The 22,667-nt window shown below is 49.5% G+C and overlaps 1 protein-coding gene and 1 long non-coding RNA gene across 3 annotated transcripts in view; one reads left to right on the plus strand and one right to left on the minus strand.

Moving 5' to 3' along the window:
• Positions 1-747: 747 nt before the first annotated feature.
• UBASH3B (ubiquitin associated and SH3 domain containing B) overlaps positions 748-22,667 on the plus strand; it is a 138,208-nt gene continuing 116,288 nt past the window's right edge. The window contains exon 1 of one of the 2 annotated variants that reach the window (XM_058289366.2): positions 748-998. In XM_058289366.2, coding sequence (XP_058145349.1) covers positions 871-998 — 128 coding nt within the window. In that variant the 5' untranslated portion in view covers positions 748-870. The remainder of the gene's footprint in view (positions 999-22,667) is intronic. The other variant, XM_058289367.2, reaches the window with a different exon arrangement.
• On the minus strand, positions 2,880-3,654 carry LOC131276323 (uncharacterized). The gene is made up of 2 exons (XR_009183819.2): positions 3,517-3,654; positions 2,880-3,111 (listed from the first exon to the last, which is right to left on the minus strand). It is a non-coding gene; the product is annotated as an uncharacterized lncRNA (long non-coding RNA).

Consider the following 22,667-nt stretch of genomic DNA (forward strand, 5'->3'; position numbering starts at 1 on the left):
CCTCTTCTCCTTTCCGCCCTGGCCTCTCCCTTCTCCCCTTCCAGATCTTGCCAGCTCTGCAAACATTAGGCCCCTCTCCTTCCACTGAAGTCGCCGACCACAGTCCATTGGAGGACATGGTAGGCCTTCAGTCTAGTCGCTTGACCGCGGGGGGCAACTCGGCCTTGACAACGCTCAGGGTCCCGCCGGGTCTTTCGGAAGCAAAGCCTGTGATCTGAGCCTTGGTCTCAGCCTTCTGATCCAACACTGTCATCCATCAGTTCGGCTTCCAAGATTAACCCCACCTAGAAACCCACGAAACTTGAAACGGGTCGATCTAGCGCGTGGAGGCCCAGCGGCGCTGACGAGCCCAAAGGGGGTCTGGGGCCCTGGGGGCGACTCTCAGGAACCGCCGCCCACCCGCAGCCTGGGCGGGAGGGGATCCTGCTCCGAGCCGCGGCGCTGCCCCTTTAAGAGAGGGGCGGGGCGGCGGCCCCGGCGAGGCAGGGCCAGCCCACCAGGGTTCCTTTTCCTCTTTGATCCATTCAAAAATTACTCATTGCAAATTCCCGGACTGCGAGGAGAGCTGCAGGCAGGGGCGGAGGAGGGAGGACCCCTGCGGGCGCAGCGCGGGGCGCGGCGGGGGCCGGCGGAGGCGCGGGCTGGTCCCGCGCACTCGGCGCGCCGGGGCTGCGGGCTCGAGGGGCCTCACCAGGAAGCGCGGGCGCCGCGACCCCGGGGGAGCGCAGAGCCGCCGCCCGGCGCCCCGGCCCCCTCGGCGGGCTCGGCCCCGCCGCCCTCCTGCCTCCTGCGGCCGCGGGCTCCCGCGCCCTCCCGGCGATGGGCGGCCGCTGAGCCCCGGCTCGGCCCGGCAGCCCCGGTCCCCTCGGCATGGCCGCGCGCGAGGAGCTGTACAGCAAAGTCACCCCCCGGAGGACCCGCCAGCAGCGCCCCGGCACCATCAAGCATGGCTCGGCGCTGGACGTGCTGCTCTCCATGGGCTTCCCCCGAGCCCGCGCGTGAGTGCCCGCGCTCGCAGCCCCCCGCGCCCCCTGCCACCCGCGCGCCGCCCCTCGGCTCCGCTCCGGCTCGCCTCCCCGGCCCGGCCCGCCGCGCGCTGCCCGCTGCCCCCCATCGGGGCGGGCCGGGATGCAGCCCGGGACCCGTGTCCTCGGGGCGGGGGTCCCCGGGAACACGCCGCGCGCCGGGAGCGCTGGCCTAGGGGCTTGCCCGGGGCGGGGGGTGCCTAGGGCTGAGCGGCGAGGGCGGTGGGTTCGAGTCCCGCCTACCCTACCCAGCGCCCGGCTCCGGCTAAGCCGCTCTCCTGCGCGCTCCCGGAGCCCCGGCTCCACCGCGGACTCCCGTGGAGAGGCGGGGCCCGACCGAGGACTCCCGCAGGCTCTCGGTCCTGAAGGCTGCACTAGCTGGGAAAGGGCAAGGGACTGCGGGGAGAGAGGTCGGCGCCCCCACTGCGGTGGCTTCCAGCTCCGGGTGGCGCTCGGCGCTTCGATTTCCCTCCGGAGTAGGAGTGCGAGCGTGGGTGCTGCTGCGTGTTCATTGATGGGGAGGATGGCATGGGGAGAAGCGATTCCTCCAGGGGCCCGGGCTGCTCGTCACTGGTGACGGCAGCGCAGAAATCTGTGGGTGCCTGAGAGTAAGCGAGAGGAGCTGTCCGCTCATCCCTCCTCTCCTCGGAAGGTGGGGTGGGCAAGGGCAGAGGCAGGCTTAGGGGCGGGCCTGCGGGGAGAGGCCTGGTTGCCAAGCACAGGGCTGGGGCAGCAGGTGTCCTCTTAAGGCAGTCAGATCAAGGTCCTGTGGCCAGCCCAGGCTCCTCCAGACTTCTTAGCCCCTGCAGACTTCTTAGGTGGGGACATGCAAGTCTGGGGTCCTGTAGCTCTTCTTCTTGGCGTCTTTGCATTATATCACCTGAATGGGAGAATTGGGCAAACTTTCTCAGGAAGGGCCAAGTTGATGAAAGTTCTTCCTTTCATCTTCCTCTTTTTTTCAAGTGATAATGCTGGGTCTCCCTTCCCCTTCCCCTGGCAAACCTGATTTCCTCTCTTCTTTTCTACCCTCTTAACGAAACCAGATCCCTGAATTTATCATTCCACGCAGCTTGCTGAGACAGGTTGGCGTGGTCTTGGACAGTCACAAAATGGGCTGACAGTTTTTGTCTTCCACTGATTTCCAAGCACAGAGGCTCATGCTGCCGCGGACAGAATTACAGGGAAGAGGTGTGGTGGGCTCTGCAGAGGGTGGCACGTGTGGGTGCTGCAAAGTAGTCCCTCTGTGTGGATGATCTGGTGTGCGGAGCTTTCCTTAAGCAAGGAGCCGGGAAGTGTGCTGGGGAACGCTGCCGAATCAGAGGCCCAGGGCCAGCGTTAAGGACTTGAGTTGCTTAATGAAGGGAAGAAATACTTGACTGAACTATGCAGGTTGCAGTTAAACCGGCTTTAAAGAAACACCTCAATCCCTGTGCTGGGCTTAGGAGGTCTTATACGTGTCCTGTCAGACTAGTGTGATGGTCTAATTTTGGCTTGCTCACCCTCTGAGATCTCCTAGAAGCTAGCTTTTATTGAACACTTACTACATACCCTTCTAAGCCCTTTACCGGTGTGTATATCCTCCTAGCAGCCCCAATGGGGAAGGTACTCTGTGTTCCTTTTATGGATTGGCACCCTGAGGGTTAGAGAAGTTTCCTGACTTGCTCAAGGTCACAACCCTAAGCAGTGAAGTTGCAGTTCAAACCCAGGCAACCGGTCTGCACAGTTCAGGCCCCAGACCCAGGATATAAATGATTCAATGCATGGAAAATGCTAAGACTAGTGCCTAGCACAGAGTGGGCAGTTACTAAGGGTGAGCTACTGCCTTAGTTTCCCGTGACTGCTGAACACACTGCGTGGCTTGAAATAGCAGACGTTTATTCTCTCATGGTTCTCAGAGGCCAGAAGTCCAAAATCAGCAAGGCTGGGCTGATTTCAGGTGTCAGCAGGGCTGTGCTCCCTCCAGAGGCTCCAGGCGAGAAGGCATTCCTTGCCGCCACCAGCTTCTGGTGGCTCTTTCTCTGGTATCTGCTGCCGTGGTCATTTGGCCTCCTCCTCTTCTATGTCCAATCTCCCTCTATCCTGTCTCCTATAAGGACACATGTAATTGCATTTAGGCCTCACCTGGGCAATCCAAGGTAATCTCCCCATCTCAAAATCCTTAATTTAAACACATCTGCAAAAACCCTTTTTGCCATATAAGGTAATACAGGTTCCACATATTAGGGCGTGGATATCTTTTGGAGGGCTAGTATTCGGTCTATGGCAGCTACTGTTGTTATTATTATTACTACTATTATTACCTCTCCTTCCTGAAGCTGTGACAGAGGAGGGCATGATGAAGCAGTCTGGGAGGTGGGACCTACTGCTCTTTCTTAGATTGTCTGCCTCGATGGCGGCTGGGGGTCACTGGGTCCAGCTCGACTCCCTGCCCCAGCTTCATCTCCTCCACCCCAACCCAGAAAGGCCGTGCCACCCGCCTTCCCCTTCCTACCATAACTCGAAGTACGAAGTTGGCCCTCTTCACAGAGCTGCCACCTGAGGTTCCAGAGTCCAGGCTTTAAACTTCATTTTGGAGCATTGAGAAGAGAGAGCCCCTGGCTTCTGAGCAGCCTCACTCTTAAGTCTTAAGACGGGAGGAAGGGGGCTTGACGAATAGTCAAGGTAGGAGAGAGAAGTGATGGTTCCCTGGGTCCAAGAGAACTTGGATGTCCTGCCCCAAGAAGGGCTGGGCTGGATGTCTTGAACACAGCCCGTTTTGAGAGAAGGGCGGTAGCCAGGGTTGAGAGCTCTGGTTCGCCTTCTGGGTGTTGACCGGGTCTGTTGGACACTCAGCTGGGCTCAGAGATCAGAACGAGCCAGGTCCCCCTTTAGCCCTCCTTGATCCCCCTGAGCCATGATTCTGCATGCTTGTTAAATGCTTGGCCGAGCTCAAAGGAGAGGAGCGGGCAGTGCCGAGCAGAAGCAGAGTGACCTCAAGGTATAGCCTCTCTAGCTCGTCACTCCCCTGGAGCTCTGCTAGCTTTTTTCCACCCCACAGTATGAACTTTGGTCCAACTGAGACACTGCTGTCGAAGCACCTGCCAAATGGAGAAAGAGTGAGAGGTGGAGGTTTCCATGGTCTGTGCTGTGTGTGTGTGCGTGTGCAAACATGCAAGGCAAGAAGGTGTTAGGGACACAGCAGGACGGACATTTTCAAGAGGTCAAAATGGCCCGTCCCTTTCTTTTTCTTTCTCCACCCATTAGCCCTTCCCTGTTCCCCAAGTTCTAAAAATAAGGTCCAGCCCCACTGAGATGGGCCTGAGGTTGTTGGGGTGACCCACAAGGAAGTGTGCCTGGCAGGGGCCAGTGGGAAGAGGATGGCTCAGGACCGGAACGTAGCACAGAGAAGAGCCGCTGCTTCGCACAGCCCTCTTTGGCCTCCAAGCACGAACAGCCCCCCTGGCATCTGGGCTTTCTGGAGCTCGAGGCCACTCAGGGGCTGTGAGCAAGTCACTGAACTGTTGGATTTGAGGAGTCCATGTTGACATGACCCTGACTTTTTTGGGTTTTTTTTTGAGTCTGCCTGTGGCTAGAGCTTTGTCTACCGGAAATGTTCAAATGTTTACTAATGGCTGAGAGATAATAATCTTGTGAGAAGGACACGGTGGGTGGCAGGGACAGGAATCCCAGGTTCTGACGGACACCTGCAGCTTTCAGTTGTGCTGTTTAACCCCCTTCCTCAATGTCCTCGCCATCTTTGTCCTGTGTACCTCGCAGCGCTTTACAAGAATAAAATGAGACACTGGATAGGAAAGGACTTGAAAATATAAAAAAATATAAGCTGGACCCAAGCTGTTATGTTATTGTGTTATATTGGAAGAAAAGGAAGGATGTCGAGATGGGGGTTGAGGCTTCTAGTGGGAATTTACACCTACTATTGGATTGTCTTTTTTTTCTACTTATCAAAACTTGAAGAGCGCCTACGGTAAAGAGCAGGGCAGCAGCAGAAGGAAAGGGCTAGAATAAGCCCCTTTTGACTTTAGGCTGGACGGGAATCTGTCTTCTGCCTCACTGCCCCCGAATAAAGCAGCATGAAGCTGGCTGCATCAGGAGTTGAGAAGCACCCTGCAGAGCCCAGGAATTAAAATATCTGGTTGCGCTGGCCTTCTCCAGCTTACCTGTTGGTTGACATTGGATCCCCTGAGAGCACTCGGTGAAGCTCAACGTCGCTGAAGTGTAGCCGACTCTGAGGTGGGGGCTGTGGCTGCTTCCCCAGGATCTTGGGTAGGAAGGAGACAAAGCAGGGCCCACTTAGAGGAGAAGGGGTCTTCCAGGCAGGCAGGGTGAGGAATTCTGTCCCTGCCTCCATGACTCTGCCCACACAACTCTCCCTTACACTTGGATGTTATTTTTGCCATCTGCAAATTGAGCTCACATACACTAAATATCCCCCTTGAGCCTCACAGCCGTCCCGTGAGGTAAAGCAGAGGCCAGAAGCTGCTTTATGTCGTAGCTGAGGAGACTTGATGCACAGAGGAGTTGAGGGACTTGCCCACGGCCCCACAGTCAGTAGGGAAGGAAGGGCAAGGTCACCAAACAAGCCACAAACTGCAAGTCCAGTCAACTTTCCAGCCCACACAGAGGCCCTGCTCCAAGCAGAAAGCCTTGACGTGCTTTCTTTTTCACTCTTCTGAGACAGAAATTATGTACAATAAACTAAACCTATTTAAAGACGGATGAGTTTTGAAAAATGAGTCTACCCATCCAATCACCACCACGAGATACAGCACGTCCAGCAGCTCTACAAGTTTCCTTGTGCCCTTTTGTAGTCAGTCCCTCCTCTCCGCAAGCCCCAATCCACCACCAATCTGTTTTCCGTCATTATAGATCAGGGTCCATTTCCTGGAACTGCGTATCCAGGGAGTCCCCCGGGCATCCTCTAGAGCCTGGCTTCCGGCATGCAGCACACCGTTTTGGAGATCCATCCATAGTGCTGCACGTGTCAGTGCTTCAGCCCCTTTTTCTTGCTGACTAGACCTGGATCTATTTCAATGTGCCAGAAACATAATGATAAGCCCTGGCACACAGCTTTGGTGAAAATTCATATTTGCCCTAATATGTTCTCTTATAGACCATCTTCAAGATCTTAGAGCAGATTCACATGAATGATCGCCATCAATTCTCAGACACGGATCGTTTTAGGAGGAAACTGAGGCTGAAGATTGGTGCCTTGCCCACGGAGCAGCAGGGGGGGCTCTCCAGCCCTGCCTCATGGCTTTGTCCTGCGGTTTTTGTCACCATTCAGCCTTCTACCCTTGGCTGCCTCATTTTCCAACCGCCTTTCGCTGAGTGGAGAACTGAGCGCTAAAAAACTTGCTTTCCAGAGAGGCCGCGAGCCTGGGGAATGGGGCTCCCTGCCCACTTGGCTCCTGCCGGCAGGGCCCAGGCGTCCAGTGTGTGGAGGGGACACTCTCCCTCTACTGCAGCAGCAGGGAACGGAGTACGCCCCACCTGTATGTCTCCCTCTTCCTCCTGCCCTTGTTAAGGAGAAGGCAGTCTGTCTGGCCAGCCTGAGTTCGAATCTCCCACCTGCTCCTTATGTGCTGGGTGACCTTGAGCAAGTTGCTGAACTCTCTAACCTCAGCTTTCCTGCTGGTACAATACTGAGAATAACACTGCTTACCTCGATGGACTGTTGGGGGCGGTCGATGGACTGTTGGGGGCGGTCGGGGGTGGTTTAAGGTGCTAACTCAAGCCTCCAGGAAACCCCCAGCAGGGGGTTACCTACCCCTGCTCCTCCGGTGCTGATGTCATACTGCCCCGCTGACTGTTTTCTTCTCAAGCCAGCAGGCCAAGCCTGGGTCCCAGGTTGTCTGCCCCTTTGACTTTTTCCCCATCTTTACCCTACTGTGGCGTAAAGGAATCAGTGTGGGGTCCAGTCCCGCTGCTGCCTCCCCTGTCAGCACCCCATTCTGCTCCGGGGCCCTCTCTGTGTGTCCTAAGGGGCGCCAGGTCCGAGTGAAAGCAGACCAGGGCGGAGCCAGCGCCACCCAAGCTGCGCACCCTAATAAACGCTGGGGGCTAGGAATTTGAAGGGCTCCCATATGGCTGTCTTCTGAGCTGTCTCAAATGGAATCAGACTCGAGCCCAGAGAGAAAGAAACAAAAAGTGCACTCCAGAATGGATGCTCTCTGCGCTGTGATGGCCAGAGCCCCGAATGGGATGCAGAGTCACTGCCGGGCGCACGCAACGCCACAGTCCCCACCAGCCCCAAAAGCCCTTGTCTCCTTGATTGGAGGATTCTCCCAGGGGCCACTGAACCCTAATGGGTCTGTTTTTCCTCTTCAACCCAGAGGATGGATGTGGCAGTAGCCTGAGTCCCCTGGACTCTCTGCCAAGGGGCTCAGGGTAGGTAGGACGTGATCACCCCTCTAGCTGGGTATTGTTCATCTTGCTACTCATTTTCCTGGTGTCTTTGCAGCCATGCTCTTGGCCACCTACTGTTTATGAGGATGGAGCCTGCAGTCAAGTGACCTCAGACGTTCACCCAGAGTGTGCCTGAGCTCTTAGGGTGTGCACAGACAGCATTCTTAGCCGATTCTGTGCGGTCCTTGAGAGGAAGTGACAAATGTCAAGTTTTACCACCGGGCAGTCTGAAGTCAGTCCCTCTCTTTCTATCTGGCCACAGGTCCCCTACAGACCTTCTGAGTGGCCGGTCTGCCTTCTCTAGGCCTGGGTAGGTGACCCAGTGGTGACAATACAATGAAAGCAACTAGGCTTGCCTTTTGGTCAAGCCCTGGCTTTGAGCTCTCACTCTGTGGTCACTTATTGGCTGTTTGGACTCACGCAAATCCTTTTCCTTCCTGGGCTTCAATGTCCCCAACTGTGAAGAGGATTGAAATCAGCCACCTCTCCAGTCCCTTGCAGTTCTGGTGGCTCAGGGGAGATGTGCACAAGTGTTTGGGGGCAACACAAGGATGTTTTCACAGCTTCATATACGCTTTTCTGATCCAGAGCCTTTGACCTTTCTGGGTTGTTTTGTTTTGTTTTTGCCTTCTGGTTTTTTGTTTTTGTTTTTCAAATTCTTCTCTCATTCCTTGAAAAAGAATGCTTCAGGACTGTTGATATTCTAGAGAGTAAATAAAGGGAAAGAAAGAAAGAAGGAAAGAAGGAAGGAAAGAAGGAAAGAAGGAAAGGAAAGAAAGAAAGAAAAGGAAGGAAGGAAGGAAGGAAGGAAGGAAGGAAGGAAGGAAGGAAGGAAGGAAGGAAGGAAGAAAGGGAAATGAGGCAATTACAGTGAGGTAGTTAAAATGGTGAGGGAGTCATTTAACTAGTAGACATTAGTATAATTTTCAAATTGGCACATAATGTGGCACAGAATTGGTTACATGAAAGCAGAGGTTAATGCCTTGCACCCAACATCTGAGGGAAATAAATTGCTCGTGGGCATCTTTTTTTTTTTTATTGTGGTAACATTTTTCACGTTTCTCTTGGGTGCCTTTTAAATGAAAGGGCCATCTTTCCTTCTGGGAGTTGCCGATGCTGGTGTAACAGTTTCCATTCTGTTTTATTGCCCCTGTGGAAGTATCAACATCCTTGTACGTAAAACAACTGTGGTCATGAACTCCACCTGGACCAGGGTGTTGCGGCGCCGAGTGGGAAACGGAAAGAAACACAGTTCTAGCAGCTCCACCGCAGCCTGGAAAATGCCAGTGGGAAGCTGACAGCACAGATGGCCAGAGGCAGCCCCATGGTTCAGATCTCCTTCAGGCTTTGTTGGATAAAGCTTCTCTGTGAATCAGGTAGCAGGGTTGTTTAGAATCCTACTTCCATGTCAAAACTATTTACTGAGCGCATTTGTTCTCTGTATGTTTGTTCTTGTATAGTGGGGTAGGAAGTACTTAGAAAGTAGGAAGCAAGTCTGCATCCAGAGGCTGCTTTTGTGTACTGTCCATTTAAACCCACGTAAACACATGCAGAATTGTACAGGGTTACTGCAGTTCTGAATTGGTGGCATCTGCTCTCTCATTTCTTAGCCAGCCTGTCCTTGAATTGCCTGTTTGTTCATCCTTTCGCCTTTTTGCCTAGTCAGGTCTTATACACCTTGGAGAACTGGTCCATCTTCATTATTCATGGATCACCTATTTGTAAATTTGCCTCCTTGTGAAAATTTATTTGTAACCCCAGAATCTGTTCTTGTGGTGCTTTCGTGCTCATTTGTGGACACGTGCAGAGTGGCGGGAAATTTGAGTTGCCCCATGCACACGTTGCTGGCGGAGATCGAGAGGCGAGGCTCTGCCTTCTTGTAAACAAGTGTTGTTTTCGTGCTATATTTAGTGCCACAATTTTTGCATTTTTGTGCCTTTTTTTTTTGGTGAGTTTGCTGTTTGAAATGATCCCCGAGCATAGTGCAGAAGTGCAAGCTAGTGTTCCTGTGTGCAAGAAAGTTGTTTTGGGCCTTACAGAGGAATTCCATGTGTTAGATTAGCTTCGTCCAGGCACCAACAACAGTGCTGTGGGTGTGAGTTCCATGTTAACGAGTCGACATCCTATATTTACAAAGGTGTCTTTAAACAGAAACACATCTAAAACAAGGCTGTGTATTGATTCGTTGACAAAAATGTGATCAGTGGTTAACCTAACACTGTATTTTCCATAGAAGCAACGGTTCAGCGTCACTCCCTCAGCATTCAAGGGTCCTTTATAGAACATAACTTCCGCAAATAGGAGTCAACATAGTTCAGCCATAATGCATTTGGCTTCCCTTCCCTCCCTTCTCTTCCCCCTTCCTCACCCCTCCCCTACCCTCTCTTTTCCTTTTTCCTCCTCTTTTCTTGTCTCTTCTTCTTTTTTTAAAGAATTTATGGAGAAAGAAAAAAATACCAAGAGTACACAGTAGCCAGCCTTCTTAACCATCACCCTGTGTAGTAATAAGCAAAGCAGAGAGGCTTATCCCCATTTTACCCACAAGGATACAAAGCGATTGGCCCAAGGTTCTCAGCCTCTTCCACCCACAATGATCTCTTGTCTTTGGAACCTTTTATAGCAAATCTTGACTATTAAAATCTTTCAAGAACAGGACAAGAAAAGAAAACATTGTGTTGATCTTATCTCCATGACAAGTTCCCTGTGTACTGTCAACATTTTTTTTTTAATGTATAGATACTTCACCGAGTATTATAAATGACTATTCTACACTATTATAATAGGAGCTGGGAGTGAAAGGATACTTAGATGTAATTTCTGACCTCAGGGAACTGACAATCTAGTGTGGAAGACAGAAAATGACAATACAGTGTGATACAGGCTATGTAAGACATAGGGGCTGTGTGAGAGGGTGAAAAAGTCAGAGAGAGCGAATTAAAATAAGATGGGAGCAACAACCTTCAGTGTGAGCGGTAGGGATTGGGGAAGGCCAGTAGAGAGCTCAAGTGACTTGTTGAATATTACAACACAAGTGTAAGAGAGAGGCTGGTTTTAATTTAAACTTGGGTTTCTTGAACCATACTTGTTCTCCCACTTCTATCTCACCAACAACCCTCCAAATTCCCACCCCCCACGCCAACTAAATAATAATATCTTAGATACTATATTACTGTCTCTCCTATAAAGGAAAGTTATTTTGGGGATGCCCAAAAGAGCAGCTGGTGCAAGGTTGGGCCTAACTAGGTTTTTCATTATTTCATTCTTTCTTCCATAAAGCATTTACTAAGTGCCTACTAGATGTCACAAATTTGTTAGGAATGTGAAGAGTGACTTTTTCTTCCAGGAGCTCAACCTTTCTCAGGAGAGATAAACATGTAAACCATAAAGAGGATATAATAATACAATTTGTGCCGTAACAATGCTTTGACAAAAGCTCTGGGGGGGGGGGGGGGGGCGGGGATGGAGTATATGGGAACCTCTTACGTTTTTTAATGTAATGTTTTGTGTGACCTATTAACTTTTTAAAAAAGATAATTAAAAAATTAAATTATATTTTTAAAAAAACACAACTCTCTGGGGTCACAGAAAAAGCAATGATTAATGCAACCTGAGAATGAAGGGGAAAGCAGAGGAAGTAAGGATTAAGCCAGACCTTAAACAATGATTAGAGGGGTTCCAGGCCTAGAAGAGGGAGGGGCATTCTTGTCAGAGAGAACAGAATGAAATTCAGAGCTTAAGGTACGTGGGTACTTGGGGTTGGAAGTGCGGGGGGGGGGGGGGGGTGGAATGGGGGGATAGGAAGGAGACAAAAGAGGAGTAGTGGGAGACGGAAGTAGAGAAGTCATTTGGGGCCAGATTGTTTCCTAGAGGTTATGGGAAATCAGCTTTCAAAGCAGAGAAGTGCTGCAATGAAATTGTCAGTATTAAGAATGGAATAGAGTAAAGAAAAACTAAGCATGGAAGCCAGTTAGAAAGTGGTTGTTCTGTCCAGTGAAAGATTAATAGGGCTTGGATTAAGATTACTAAGAGCCAGATTCTAGAGACATGTGTGAGATTGAACTGGCAGGGTTTATGGTCTATTGGGTGTGAGGAACAGGGGTGGCTCAGAATTTCCTGCTTGAGTTGCTAGAAAGATGGAGACATTATTAACCAAGACGGAAGAGATAGAAGATAGGGGGATTTTGACAGTGAACAAGAAGCTTGGTTTCAGACAGGTTTTAGGTGCTGTGGAACATGTAGAAAAAGGTGCAGTTGGAAGTAGAGATCTGGAGTGCAGGGAAGAAGCTGGAACTGGAAAGAGATTCGGACATTGATGATCATAGAAGCCACGAGGGTGGATGTAATGAACCAAACCAATTGTAAAGAGTCAGGAGAGAAGACAGCCCCAAGGACAGAATCCCAGGGAACAAGCTGGTAGTTCGAGGAAAAAGAATGGGTGAAGGGGGCTGATGAGGAAAGGCTGTAGAGACAGGAGAAGAAACAAACCAGAGATGTCCTGGAAGAAATTAGGAAAGAAGAGAGGTTCACGAGAAGAGTGCAGACCAACAGAGCATTACTTTCCCTTTGTGTTTCCAACATGAGTAAAACCCTTTGGCTGTGAGTGCAGGCTGAGATGTTCCCAGGCAAGGCTTCCAGAGCCCCTCTGTTTCTGGCAATCCTCTTTTGCTCCCAGTCTGCTGAGAACTAGGCCTTGGGATCCTGCCTGGGTCCTTGACAGCTTTCTCTGCAGAGATGGAATCTGCTCTCTGAAATTCAGGCTGTTGGCTAAGATTACGTGGAATCTCTGATGTAAGCATCATCTGCCCTTTAGAATTTCCCCAGTGCTTTTTCCACAGGTTGATTTTGCCTGCCCCCCAACCCTTTCTCAGTACCAATCCTCATCCATTTAGCATCTGAACTTACCTGTCCTTTTCATTCATTTCTCTATTCAACAGATCTTTCCTGATCATTTACTGTGTGCCAGTCACTGTACTAAGTGCTGTGGATAAAACAGTGAAAACCCTTCTTTTTATGGTCTCAGATTGTGGAGCTCTCATCCTGCCATGCCCTAAGCTTGTTTGCTCTCATTTCTTTTCGTCAATAAGCCCCTGCCACCACTACGTGTCCCATCAGAAAAAGTTCATCAAAGAATGCTAGGGATCTATGGTATCTCTGAGGCAAGACTTGTGGGGTGGCTGGTGCTAAGGCTGGAGTAGCTTCTGTTTCCCTGAAGCAAGGTGTTCTCCAATCTTCTGAGTCATTGCAGGGCAGTGCAAATTTTCTGCACACTTGGGTCTGTCTGTGCTCTCCTTCAGCCTGGGCAAGAGTGGGGAGGTGTGGAATATGGAGGATGATGGGTTTATTGGATGCTCCAAAAGGATATGATAAGCAAATAGAGGAGGGGACAACAGAAGACCTTGAACTAGGGGATAGCTGATGCAAGGTTGGAGAAGTAGTTTACAACAAAAAAAGGCAAGTTGTATTTTATATGATAAGTCTAAATTTCTAAAAGTTGGTAGACACTGAAAGTGTAAATAGGTTGTTTTGAATTTAGGTCAGTTGGTAAGTGACGGTTCATTGTGAGTTGCCAAAGGATTTGAAGATGAATAAATTCCTGAATACAACTGTAGATAATACCTACTTCACAGGGCTAAGGGGATCAAACAGGCAAAACGGGTGCTTAAGAAATAGTTATGATTGCTATCTCAGACTAGTCCTAATATTTAATTGTAAAAAGAATGATTTGCCCTGAGTTGAGAGTTATGTACAACTGAAGATAGGTTTTGCTTCAGGGTAAAGAAGCTCAAAAAAGATTCCTGGTCTAGGGTATTTCTATTGAAATAGATTATTCCTGCTTGGAAAAAGCCTCCAGAGATGGAATCTCAGAAATGTATAGCTGTGATTGCCAGCAGAGTTTATTGAGTCCAACTCACTCTTTCCATATAAGAAAAATGGGACAAGCAAATGAAGTGACTTTCAAGATCCAACAGCTAGTCTGTGCCAGAACCCAAACTTGGGTCTCCTGACTCCTGGTCCAGACCATGATTTCCTTTTTCCACATGAGGCTACTTCACTGAGTCAGGCTCAGGTTACCTCTGAGAAGGAGGGTGCCATGGATGGGCTGGAGAGCATCACAAAAACCAGGGGTAGAGGAGATGGAGGTGCTTCAAAGTAGTCTTAATCACCCACCCATGAAAATAAGAACATGTTGTATTCTGGTACAGGGGAGGGAAAATTGGCTTTTGAGACAGAAAATTGGATGCATGTCCTGGATCTGTCATTTCCCAAGGATGTGGTTTTGAACAAGTTATTTCTACAGGTTGGATGAATCAAAAGGAGTTACTACATGTAGAATCAAGGAAAAAAATGCAAAAAGCCATGCGCATGCAAGGTGATAGTATTCTTTGTTGTCAGTGGATGGATCCCGGCACTTTGAGACTCTCACTGTATGTCTGTGAACTGTTGGGATATCCCATGGTATCTGGTGGGCTAGTCTGGTTTTCCTGCCTAGCCAAGCACCACTGTTCTAGAGAGACCAATTCTGTCAAGGTCATAAGGAACCATTTGAGAAGCCAGCTCTGCCAAAGCCAATGCTTCCTTTTGGAAGCTTAAATTTTCACTTCACCTCTTTTGGGAAGAAGGGACATGCATGCCTTTTACAAAATACAAGGGGTTTGGAAAACAGAGCAAATGTGGCCAGAGGGATCTGTAAAGGGTTCATTTGTGCACCACTCCCCCAAAAAAGTTCTATTTAATTCCTAACTCCCAGTAATGTGAAATAGGAAATAGGATCTTTGAAGATGTTATGAGCTAAGATGAAGTCAATCTGGATTAGGGATGAGTCCTAACCCAATATGACTAGTGTCCTTATAAAAGGGGAATAATTGGACACAGATAGGGACAGACATCTGGGAGAAGGTCATGTGATGATGGAGGAGACAGGCAACGGATTGATGCACCTGCAACTTTAGGATTGGCAAGGATTGCCAATAGATACCAGAAGCTGGAAGAAGCAAAGAAGAGTTCTCCCTGGGAAACGGACTTGGCCCAGGGGTTAGGGCGTCTGTCTACCACATGGGAGGTCTGCGGTTCAAACCCCGGGCCTCCTTGACCCGTGTACAGCTGACCCGTGTGCAGCTGGCCCACGCGCAGTGCTGATGTGCGCAAGGAGTGCCATGCCATGCGGAAGTGTCCTTCGCATAGGGGAGCCCCACGCGCAAGGAGTGTGCCCCGTAAGGAGAGCCACCCAGTGCGAAAGAAAGTGCAGCCTGCCCAGGAATGGCGCCACCCAGACCAGGAATGGCGCCACCCACACTTCCCATGCCGCTGACGACAACAGAAAGCGGACAAAGAAACAAGACGCAGCAAATAGACACAGAGAACAGACAACTGCGGGGGACGGGGTGGGGGGAAGGGGAGGGAATTAAATAAAAATAAATAAATCTTTAAAAAAAGAAGAGTTCTCCCTTCCAGGTTTCAAATGATGCATGACTCTGCCAGTCTAGACTTCAGAATAGTGAGACAATGTACTTCCATTGTTTTAAGCTATTAGTTTATGATACTTTGTTATAGCAGCCCTAGGAAACGGAAAAAAGCATGCATATTAGCTTCCTATTGCTGCTGAAACAAATTACTACAAATTTAGGGGCTTAAAACAACACAAACTATTCTCTTAAGAGTTTAGAGGTCAGAAATCTGAATAGGTCTTAAGCACTGAATTCAAGGTGTTAGGAGAATTGCATTTTCTTCTGGAAACTCCAGGGGTCAATCTGTCCCCTCGCCTCTTCCACCTTCTACAGGCCCCTTGCCTCCCCTGGCCAACGGCCCCTTCCTCCATTGTCAAAGAGCATCACCCCAACATCTGCTTCCATCGTCTCATCTCTTCTCTGTCTCACTGTTTCCCTAATGAGGGACCCTTGTGATTTCATGTCCCCAACTCAAGATCTGTGGCTTAATCACATCTTCAAAGTCTCTTTTGCCCTGTCAGGTGATGTGTTCATGGATTCTGGGAGTAGGAAGGGAACATCTGGGGAAGGGGGATTAATCTGTGTACCACTGCCTGTGTGTGCCTGTATGCACTTTGTTTGCATTTATACTTAGTGCATGACATTTCCCCTAGAACTGAGTCCTACCAGCCTCTCCTCACTTGCCTTTCCCATTGTTTACACCTCACTTGTAATTGTCCTACCCTGGCCATTTCCAACTCCAGCACCATGTATTCACGGATAACCTTTACTCAGTGCCTACCATGTGCCAGGCAATATTTTAAACACTTTCCATGGGTATTACTGTGTTTACTCCTCACAACAACCCTATAAGGCAGGATCTATTATATCCTCATCTTACAGAAGAGAAAACGGAGGCACAGAGGTTTTAACTTGCCCAAGATCCTTCAGCTAGTAGGTGGTAGATCCAGGAGGCAAACTCCAGTGTGACACCAGCAGCCGTAGACAATTGACTAGAGCTGGTATTAAGTCACGAATAAGAGGAGGAAGGAAATTTGAGGCCCAAAGAAATTGTGTGATGTCCCTAGATTACACAGAACAGGGTCAAAAGGGCAATGTGAGGTGCCCACTGGTTTGGTCTGCTACTGGGCTGCAGCTAATTGCATACGATGTGGTTGGCTACCTAGTGATGTGGTTGCAACGAGATTATCACCCTTTCTGGAAGTGTGTGTATGAATGTGTGTGTTTGTCTACTACATCTCAGCTCCACTTCAGAGAAAACAGGCCCAGTGGTTGTAATCAGGAGCTATAGACCAACAAGTCCCTGCCAATCACTTTTCCCAGCCTCTGCCTGCTGCTGCAAATCCCCTCCACAACAGAACTAGTAAGCATACTTTTGTTCCTCTGGCCTCGGCGAGGGGCTCTGTGGCCAAAGTGCATGGTAGTTTACCTAGTGCTAGAGTTTGTGGTCAAACTGACGTTTGTTCAAATTCCTACTCCACTTAACCCTCTAAGCCTCAGTTTGCTCATTTTTAAATGATGCAGTGCTATCTACTGCAAGGGACTGTTACTCTCAGTAAAATGAGACAGTCCATATAACATGACTAGTCCTGAGCCTGACTCTTCAGTGCACAGTAAATGGCAGCTATGGGGATTAAGATGAATTAACTTGGAGTTGGGTAGGGTGCAGAAGGGGACTCTGGGTTTAAGTTAATAAGCCACTCTAAGTCTGTGGCAAGAGTATGTTTCTAAGCTTCCTCTCCAACATCTGTAAGACCTGAGGCCTAGGGGCAATTGACAGAGCATTCTGTTGCTGGGATAAGCTTTCTAGGGAAAGGGTAGGAATGTGGAATGGGGGAAGACACCCTCTAGCAGATGACTTTGATGTAATGAGATAAGATACGAGGAAGGCAGCTTCTCTTTCCTCTAATATCTGCAGGGCTGACATGTGAAAAAGGGAATGCTTATTTTGTGGACTGCAAATCCGATTGGGGTGGGAAAGGTAGAACATATTTCAGTTCACCAGGAGAAACCATTTCGAACCCCCGTAGCCCAACTCTGGTTTGCTCTACCTCCTGAGTAGATCCTTTCTCTCTCTATTTACATCCAAGTGCTGCTGGAACTTCCTTATCATCCTCCTGGGAAGGACCCAAGAATTCCAGGTTGGAGTAGGGAACCTATTTGCAATCCTTGCAGGAGGAGAGTGGGCCAGTCTAGCATCTGAGGTCTGCAGGAAGGGATATGGTTATCTGAGGATGTCCTTTGTGAAGAAGCTTCTGGAGATGTGCATTTATATGCATGATACCCCCCATAGCTGTGACAGTAAGGCAGATAAGCTCTCCATTTAAAAGATTTTGTAAATGAGGTTTAGAGAGGTGAAATGCACACAGAGCTATTCAACAGTAAAACTGGACAGTCACAGAGCCACAAGAGTATGGACAGAGGGACCTCAGAGTTACCTCGTTGACTCCCCCCAGGCACTAAACAGCCTGACGTAAGAAGGGCTGTAGCCGTCATCCCCCAGCAAGGATGTGTGAACTTTTTCTCCTAGAGTGCCACCAGGAAAGTGTCTTGGTGCCAAGTCTCAGGGATTCTCTGATCATTCGATCCCCAGGCATCCTCTTTCAAGTGGCCCCATCAGGGTTAGTTCTGATCATCCAGACAAAAGGGCTGGAGGAATGCGTGGGGATGAATTGACGGGCGTCAGAAGAGGTGGCCTTGAGCATTCACTTGTCGGGCCAAGTACTCACCGACGTGCGCCAGGCCCTGGGTAGGCTCTGGGCATGTGAGAGTGACTTGTAACCAGCATTTTGGAACAGGAGGATGGGTGGAAGGTCAGAGAGGCAGCGATGGGCAGATGCTTTGGGGAGAGGGCCAGCAAGTCCATGTAATCATGCCGGGGCCGAACCGCCAACCCAAGGAGGAAGGAAAAGCAACAGTCAAGTTGCAGAGACAGGGAACGCAGGAACCTGGGGTTCACAAGGGAGCCTGGGGTTTGTAATGCACGGAGGAGACCGAAATCTTCCGCAATAAGAAGAATAACCTTAGGTCAGCTTTTCGCTCCTTACCATAGGAAATGTAAGAGAGAGAAATGACATTTCTCTCTGTTGTCACTGCAGTTTCTGAAATGGAGAGACCATCTATTGCAACACTTTTGCTAAAGAGTACAAGACCATTTCCCTGTTTGGTCCCCTTTGCACGAGAATTGTTTTTTCTACTGAAAGCGTTTTCTTCTTTAAAAGAAAAAGATCATGATGAAGAAGAGAGTATTATCATGTTTCCTCAGGCTTTCTCAGCTCAGTGCTGGACTCCTGCCAAATGCTGGAGGATGGTTTTAGAGCTGTACATCCAGGGGTCAGCATGTCTCTTCCTCCCCCTTCCATTAATTCCCTGGTAATGGTTTTTTTTAAAATTTGTTTTTATTTTTCTATACACATTTTCTGGGCCTGTACCACGCAAGGATTAAAAGAAACAAATATGAATAAAGAATGACCTCTGTGTCTCATTGCTCCCAGTCTGGTAGGGAAGACAGAGAAGAAAATAAATAATTATCTTGTACTCTGCTAAGCACCCAGAGACAGAAAAGATGTGAAGGCTGCAGTGGAGTCACATAGGGGATTGGGGGTCCTTAGTCCTCTAAAGATCTGGATACTGTCAAGTGAGTTTAGATTAGGTACTCAAAGGTGTTGGAGGTAAGCACTGGTTTAACCATCTCTGATGTGCCGGTCATTAGCCTCAGCCCCTCGCCAAACCCTATCTCATTTAGCCTTCGTTCTGCAGTTAGTCTTTTTTTTTAATCTTTTCTCCTCCTTCTTCTTCTCCCCCTGCCCTGCTCTTTTTCCTGTCTGTGTCCATTTGCTGTGTGATCTTCCGTTTCTGTTTCTCTTTTTGTCTTCTCTTCTCATTTTTGTCCTCTAGGATTCACCATGATTCAATCCTGGGAACGTCTGATGTGGACAGAGGTTCCCTGTCAATTGTGTCACCTCAGTTCCTGGTCTCTGCTGCACTTCACCTTGACTCTCCCCTTCATCTCTCTTTTGTTGCGTCATCATCTTGCTGCGTGACTCACTTGCACAGGCACTGGCTTGCCACGCGGGCACTGGGTCACTGTGCAGGCATGCTTTCTCTTTTAACAGGATGCCCCAGAGATCGAACCTGGGTCCTCCCATATGGTAGGCGGAAGCGCTATCACTTGAGCCACATCCGCTTCCCTGCAGTTAGTATTAACAAACCCATTTTACAAATGAGGAGGCAGAGGCTCAGAAGGGTCAATTAATACACTCTGCTAATAAATTGCAAGGCTGGGCACCCAATCCTGGTTTTTCTGGCCCCAAAGGCTAATAGTCAGGGTGCCTCCATTTCTGCTTTACTGGTTTATTTTGGCTTCTGGATTACAACTTTAAAGACACACACAGAGCTCTAGCACCCTGACTGGCAAATAAATGTTACTGGCAAACGAGCCAGCTGCTGTTTCCTGTGTTTATAGACCACATTGCAGGGAAGTGTTTTAAGATTTGTTTCAAGTGCTGTGTCTGCTTCTCGATACGAAAGTGTGGATGCTGCTTCTGAGAAGGGGGAAGGTGACGGGATGCTCAGTGCTTGGAGGCAGTTCCCATTTGGTGGGGATTTGGGAGGAGCTTGTACGTCCCTGCCTGAGAGCAGAGTCTTTGTTCTGTTTGATCTGAGACCACGTGGTCTCAAGAAATCGATGGACCGTGAGGTCAAAGTGCTAGAACTAGCTCAGCTGCTGATCTGTGACTTTGAATAAAACAGTTGATGTCCGCTGTGCCCATCTGTGCAGTTTAGTTCTCCAAATTTTAAGGAGCCAAGCACCGAGGAGAGTCACGGGCCGCGGAGATAAACAGGATGCACTCCCAGCGCGGTTGAATCCCTGAGATTAGGAAGGGAATAGAAACGGAAACGGGAAACGGTGGGTAATCACAAGACAAGGGGGGTATGTGCTCAGAGAAGTGCCATTTTCCTTCCAGTTTTCAGAGGAACATCCTGGAACTGCAGAATGTTTGCAACTTCTCTATTAAATAGAGGCAGATAAAGATGAGCTCTTACGCTTGTGAACCTGCCATGGGTTAATTTACTGTATTCTTAGTACTGAGGGGATTAGTAGGTGGTATTTCCATTTTACAAAGGAGAAAAGCAAGGCAGAGCTGAGTTAAAGAATTTATCTAAATTGGGACTGCCCCAGAGCCCCCGACATTGAACCGTTTGCCTGTCCACCTCGCCCTAACAGTCCTCTGAGGATTTCATTTTAAAGTAAGATTCCATATTCCTCCACTGTTGAAATGTCTTCTGCTTCTTTTCCTTAGGCTCCCTTCCTCCTGTTTCCAGGGATCACTTGTCAATCCCAGCTTCGTCCTTTCTCCCTCTTCCGCTCCTCACCTCCCCTCCCTCCCCCAGGCCTTAGCTATCTTTGACTACTCAGGGCCCCAGATCTTCAACACCTCTGGGCCTTGCTTAAATTTGTTAAGGAATCCATGAATGCTCTCTTTCCTGGGTACATTTTTCTCCCAGGTGCAATCTTATACAGCCTTTAAAAATATACTGTCGTTTGAGAATATTGCTCAGATTGCATTACCCTCTCCTCAATTCCCCCCATCCACCTCTCTCCACTCCCATCTCAAAGAAGAATTTGTATGAGTGTGAGAGTGTGTATGTGTGTATGCATGTGTGTGTGGGGGGAATGTGAATGTATGGGAGTATGTGTACGTTTGTGAGTGTGAGTACATGTGAGCATGTGTAAGAATGTGTGAAGTGTGGGCATGGGCATAAGTTTGTGTGTGCATGTATTGCCCAGCTCATTGTGTGTACCCCATACCATACCCCCCTTGGAGCACTTTTCATACTGCCTTGTCACGGTTGGTTTACATCTGTCTCCCCAACTAGACTGAGACTCCTTGGAGAGTTTGCATCTTAGTCTTTTCTATTTCCCTAGCACTTTGCATGATGCCTAGTTCATAGCAGTGACACGTTCCGCCCATCCATTCCTTCAGCAAACATTTAGTTAGTTCATCTACCCTGTGGAAAGTGCTAGGGAGAGAAGAGCACACAAACCCAGACTCACCCCTGCCCTTCTGAGCTTAGTACAGGTTAGCTGGAGTCCATTGAAATGGATAAACTTACCTGTGAAAGAAGGCCATCCACAACCTGGAGATACCACCTATGATTTAAAGTGACTAATGAATTTAAAGGTAGATGTTTTAGGCCAGGTGGGGTGAGGGGATGCCGTAGTGAGTAGGAGTGGGGTATCTTTGAGGGTAGGATATCGAGGCAGCCTCAACCCGTCTACTCACTGCCCCCTCACACCGGCCCCACTCCGACCTGGCCCAGATGTCTCAACAAGCTGGATGGACAAAGGGGATGGCTCTCAGTCCTTCTCTCCACATGGCTGCTCTCAGCTTACACCTGTCCAGCTGACCCACATTCCTCTGGGGCTAGGTTACCAATAAGGAAATAGAAGCCACAAGAAATGAGAGGAAATTCCACAGGCCTGGGGAGAGGAGCTGGTAAAAGCTGGATCTCTTTCCCAGCCTCCCTCTGACCACTTTCCAGCCCTCCGTGGAGTCGCTCCTGGGACGCCGCTCTCGTGAAAGACCTGCTCCCACTGCATTGCTGCCATCAGCTTCCAGGACCTGTTCCCACTGCGTTGCTGCCATCAGCTCCCAGGACCTGCCGCAGGGAGGCTGAAGACTGTGCCTCCAGGAACTGACTTCTGAGCTCAGGAGGAGCTGATCCCTGGGCTGTGGGGTTCCCTATGCTGTGTGGGGAGGGGCTGCTCTTCCCCAACAGTCTTAAGCATTTCCAAGCACAGGAGGAACTTCCCTCTGTTTGAAAGGCTCTAGAGTGAATTCTCCCATCAGTTAGAAGAAGGAGGATCAACGTTGGCTTGACTTAGGGGAAACGGAGCATACACATAGGCTCAGAAAGTATGGGCACTGGCCGCAGCTTTCACTTGATTTGCTGGGTGATCCTGGGCGGTGCATTTGTCCCATTCCACACGACAGGTATTATTCCGCGTCTTAGTTTCCTGGGCTGCCATGACACATGACCACCAACTGGGTGGCATAAAACAACAGAAATCTCTGTTCTCACAGTGCAGAGGCTGCAAGTCTGGAATCAAGGTATCAGCAGGGCCACAGTCCTTCCAGAGGTTCAAGGGAAGGAAAACGCCAACCTGCCTCTTCCTGGCTTCCAGTGGCTGCCGCAATCCTGGGCTTTCTCGGCTTGTAGCAGCATCACTGCCATCCCTGCCTCTGCTGTCACATCAGCTTCTTCCCTGTGTGTCTCCTTGGTGTCTTTGTGGCCAAACCACCCCCTCCTTTCTCTTATAAAGGCACCAGCCACTGGATTTAGGGCCCACCCTAACCCAACATGACTTCATCGTACCTTGATTACATTTGCCAAAGTCCCATTTCCAAATACAGTCACCTTTACAAATACTGGGGCTTAGGACGTCAACACATCAGTCAACCCACAGCACACCCGCCTATGATGTGCCCAGAACTGGGCCTGGTATGTAGGAATAGACAAGACAGCTTCTGCCTTTGAGGACATCAGGGTTGGCGTATAACTCAGGCAGGGAAGAGGGACCAAGGGGCCTCACTAAAGGGTCACTTAGCCCCCCTTGGAGAAGCTGGGAAGGCTCCTTTCAAAGGAGGAGCTACTTGAGCTGGGGTTTGAAGGGCAAGAAGTTGGACAATTAGATATGTTGAGGGTGGAGGTAAGGGTGAGGAGGAGAAAGAGGTCAACGTGTGCAGGGGCAAGGTGGTGAGAAAGCAGGGAGCTGAGTGCACGTGAG

Source organism: Dasypus novemcinctus, chromosome 27 (assembly GCF_030445035.2).
Source record: "Dasypus novemcinctus isolate mDasNov1 chromosome 27, mDasNov1.1.hap2, whole genome shotgun sequence".
Classification (NCBI taxonomy): Eukaryota; Metazoa; Chordata; class Mammalia; order Cingulata; family Dasypodidae; genus Dasypus; species Dasypus novemcinctus.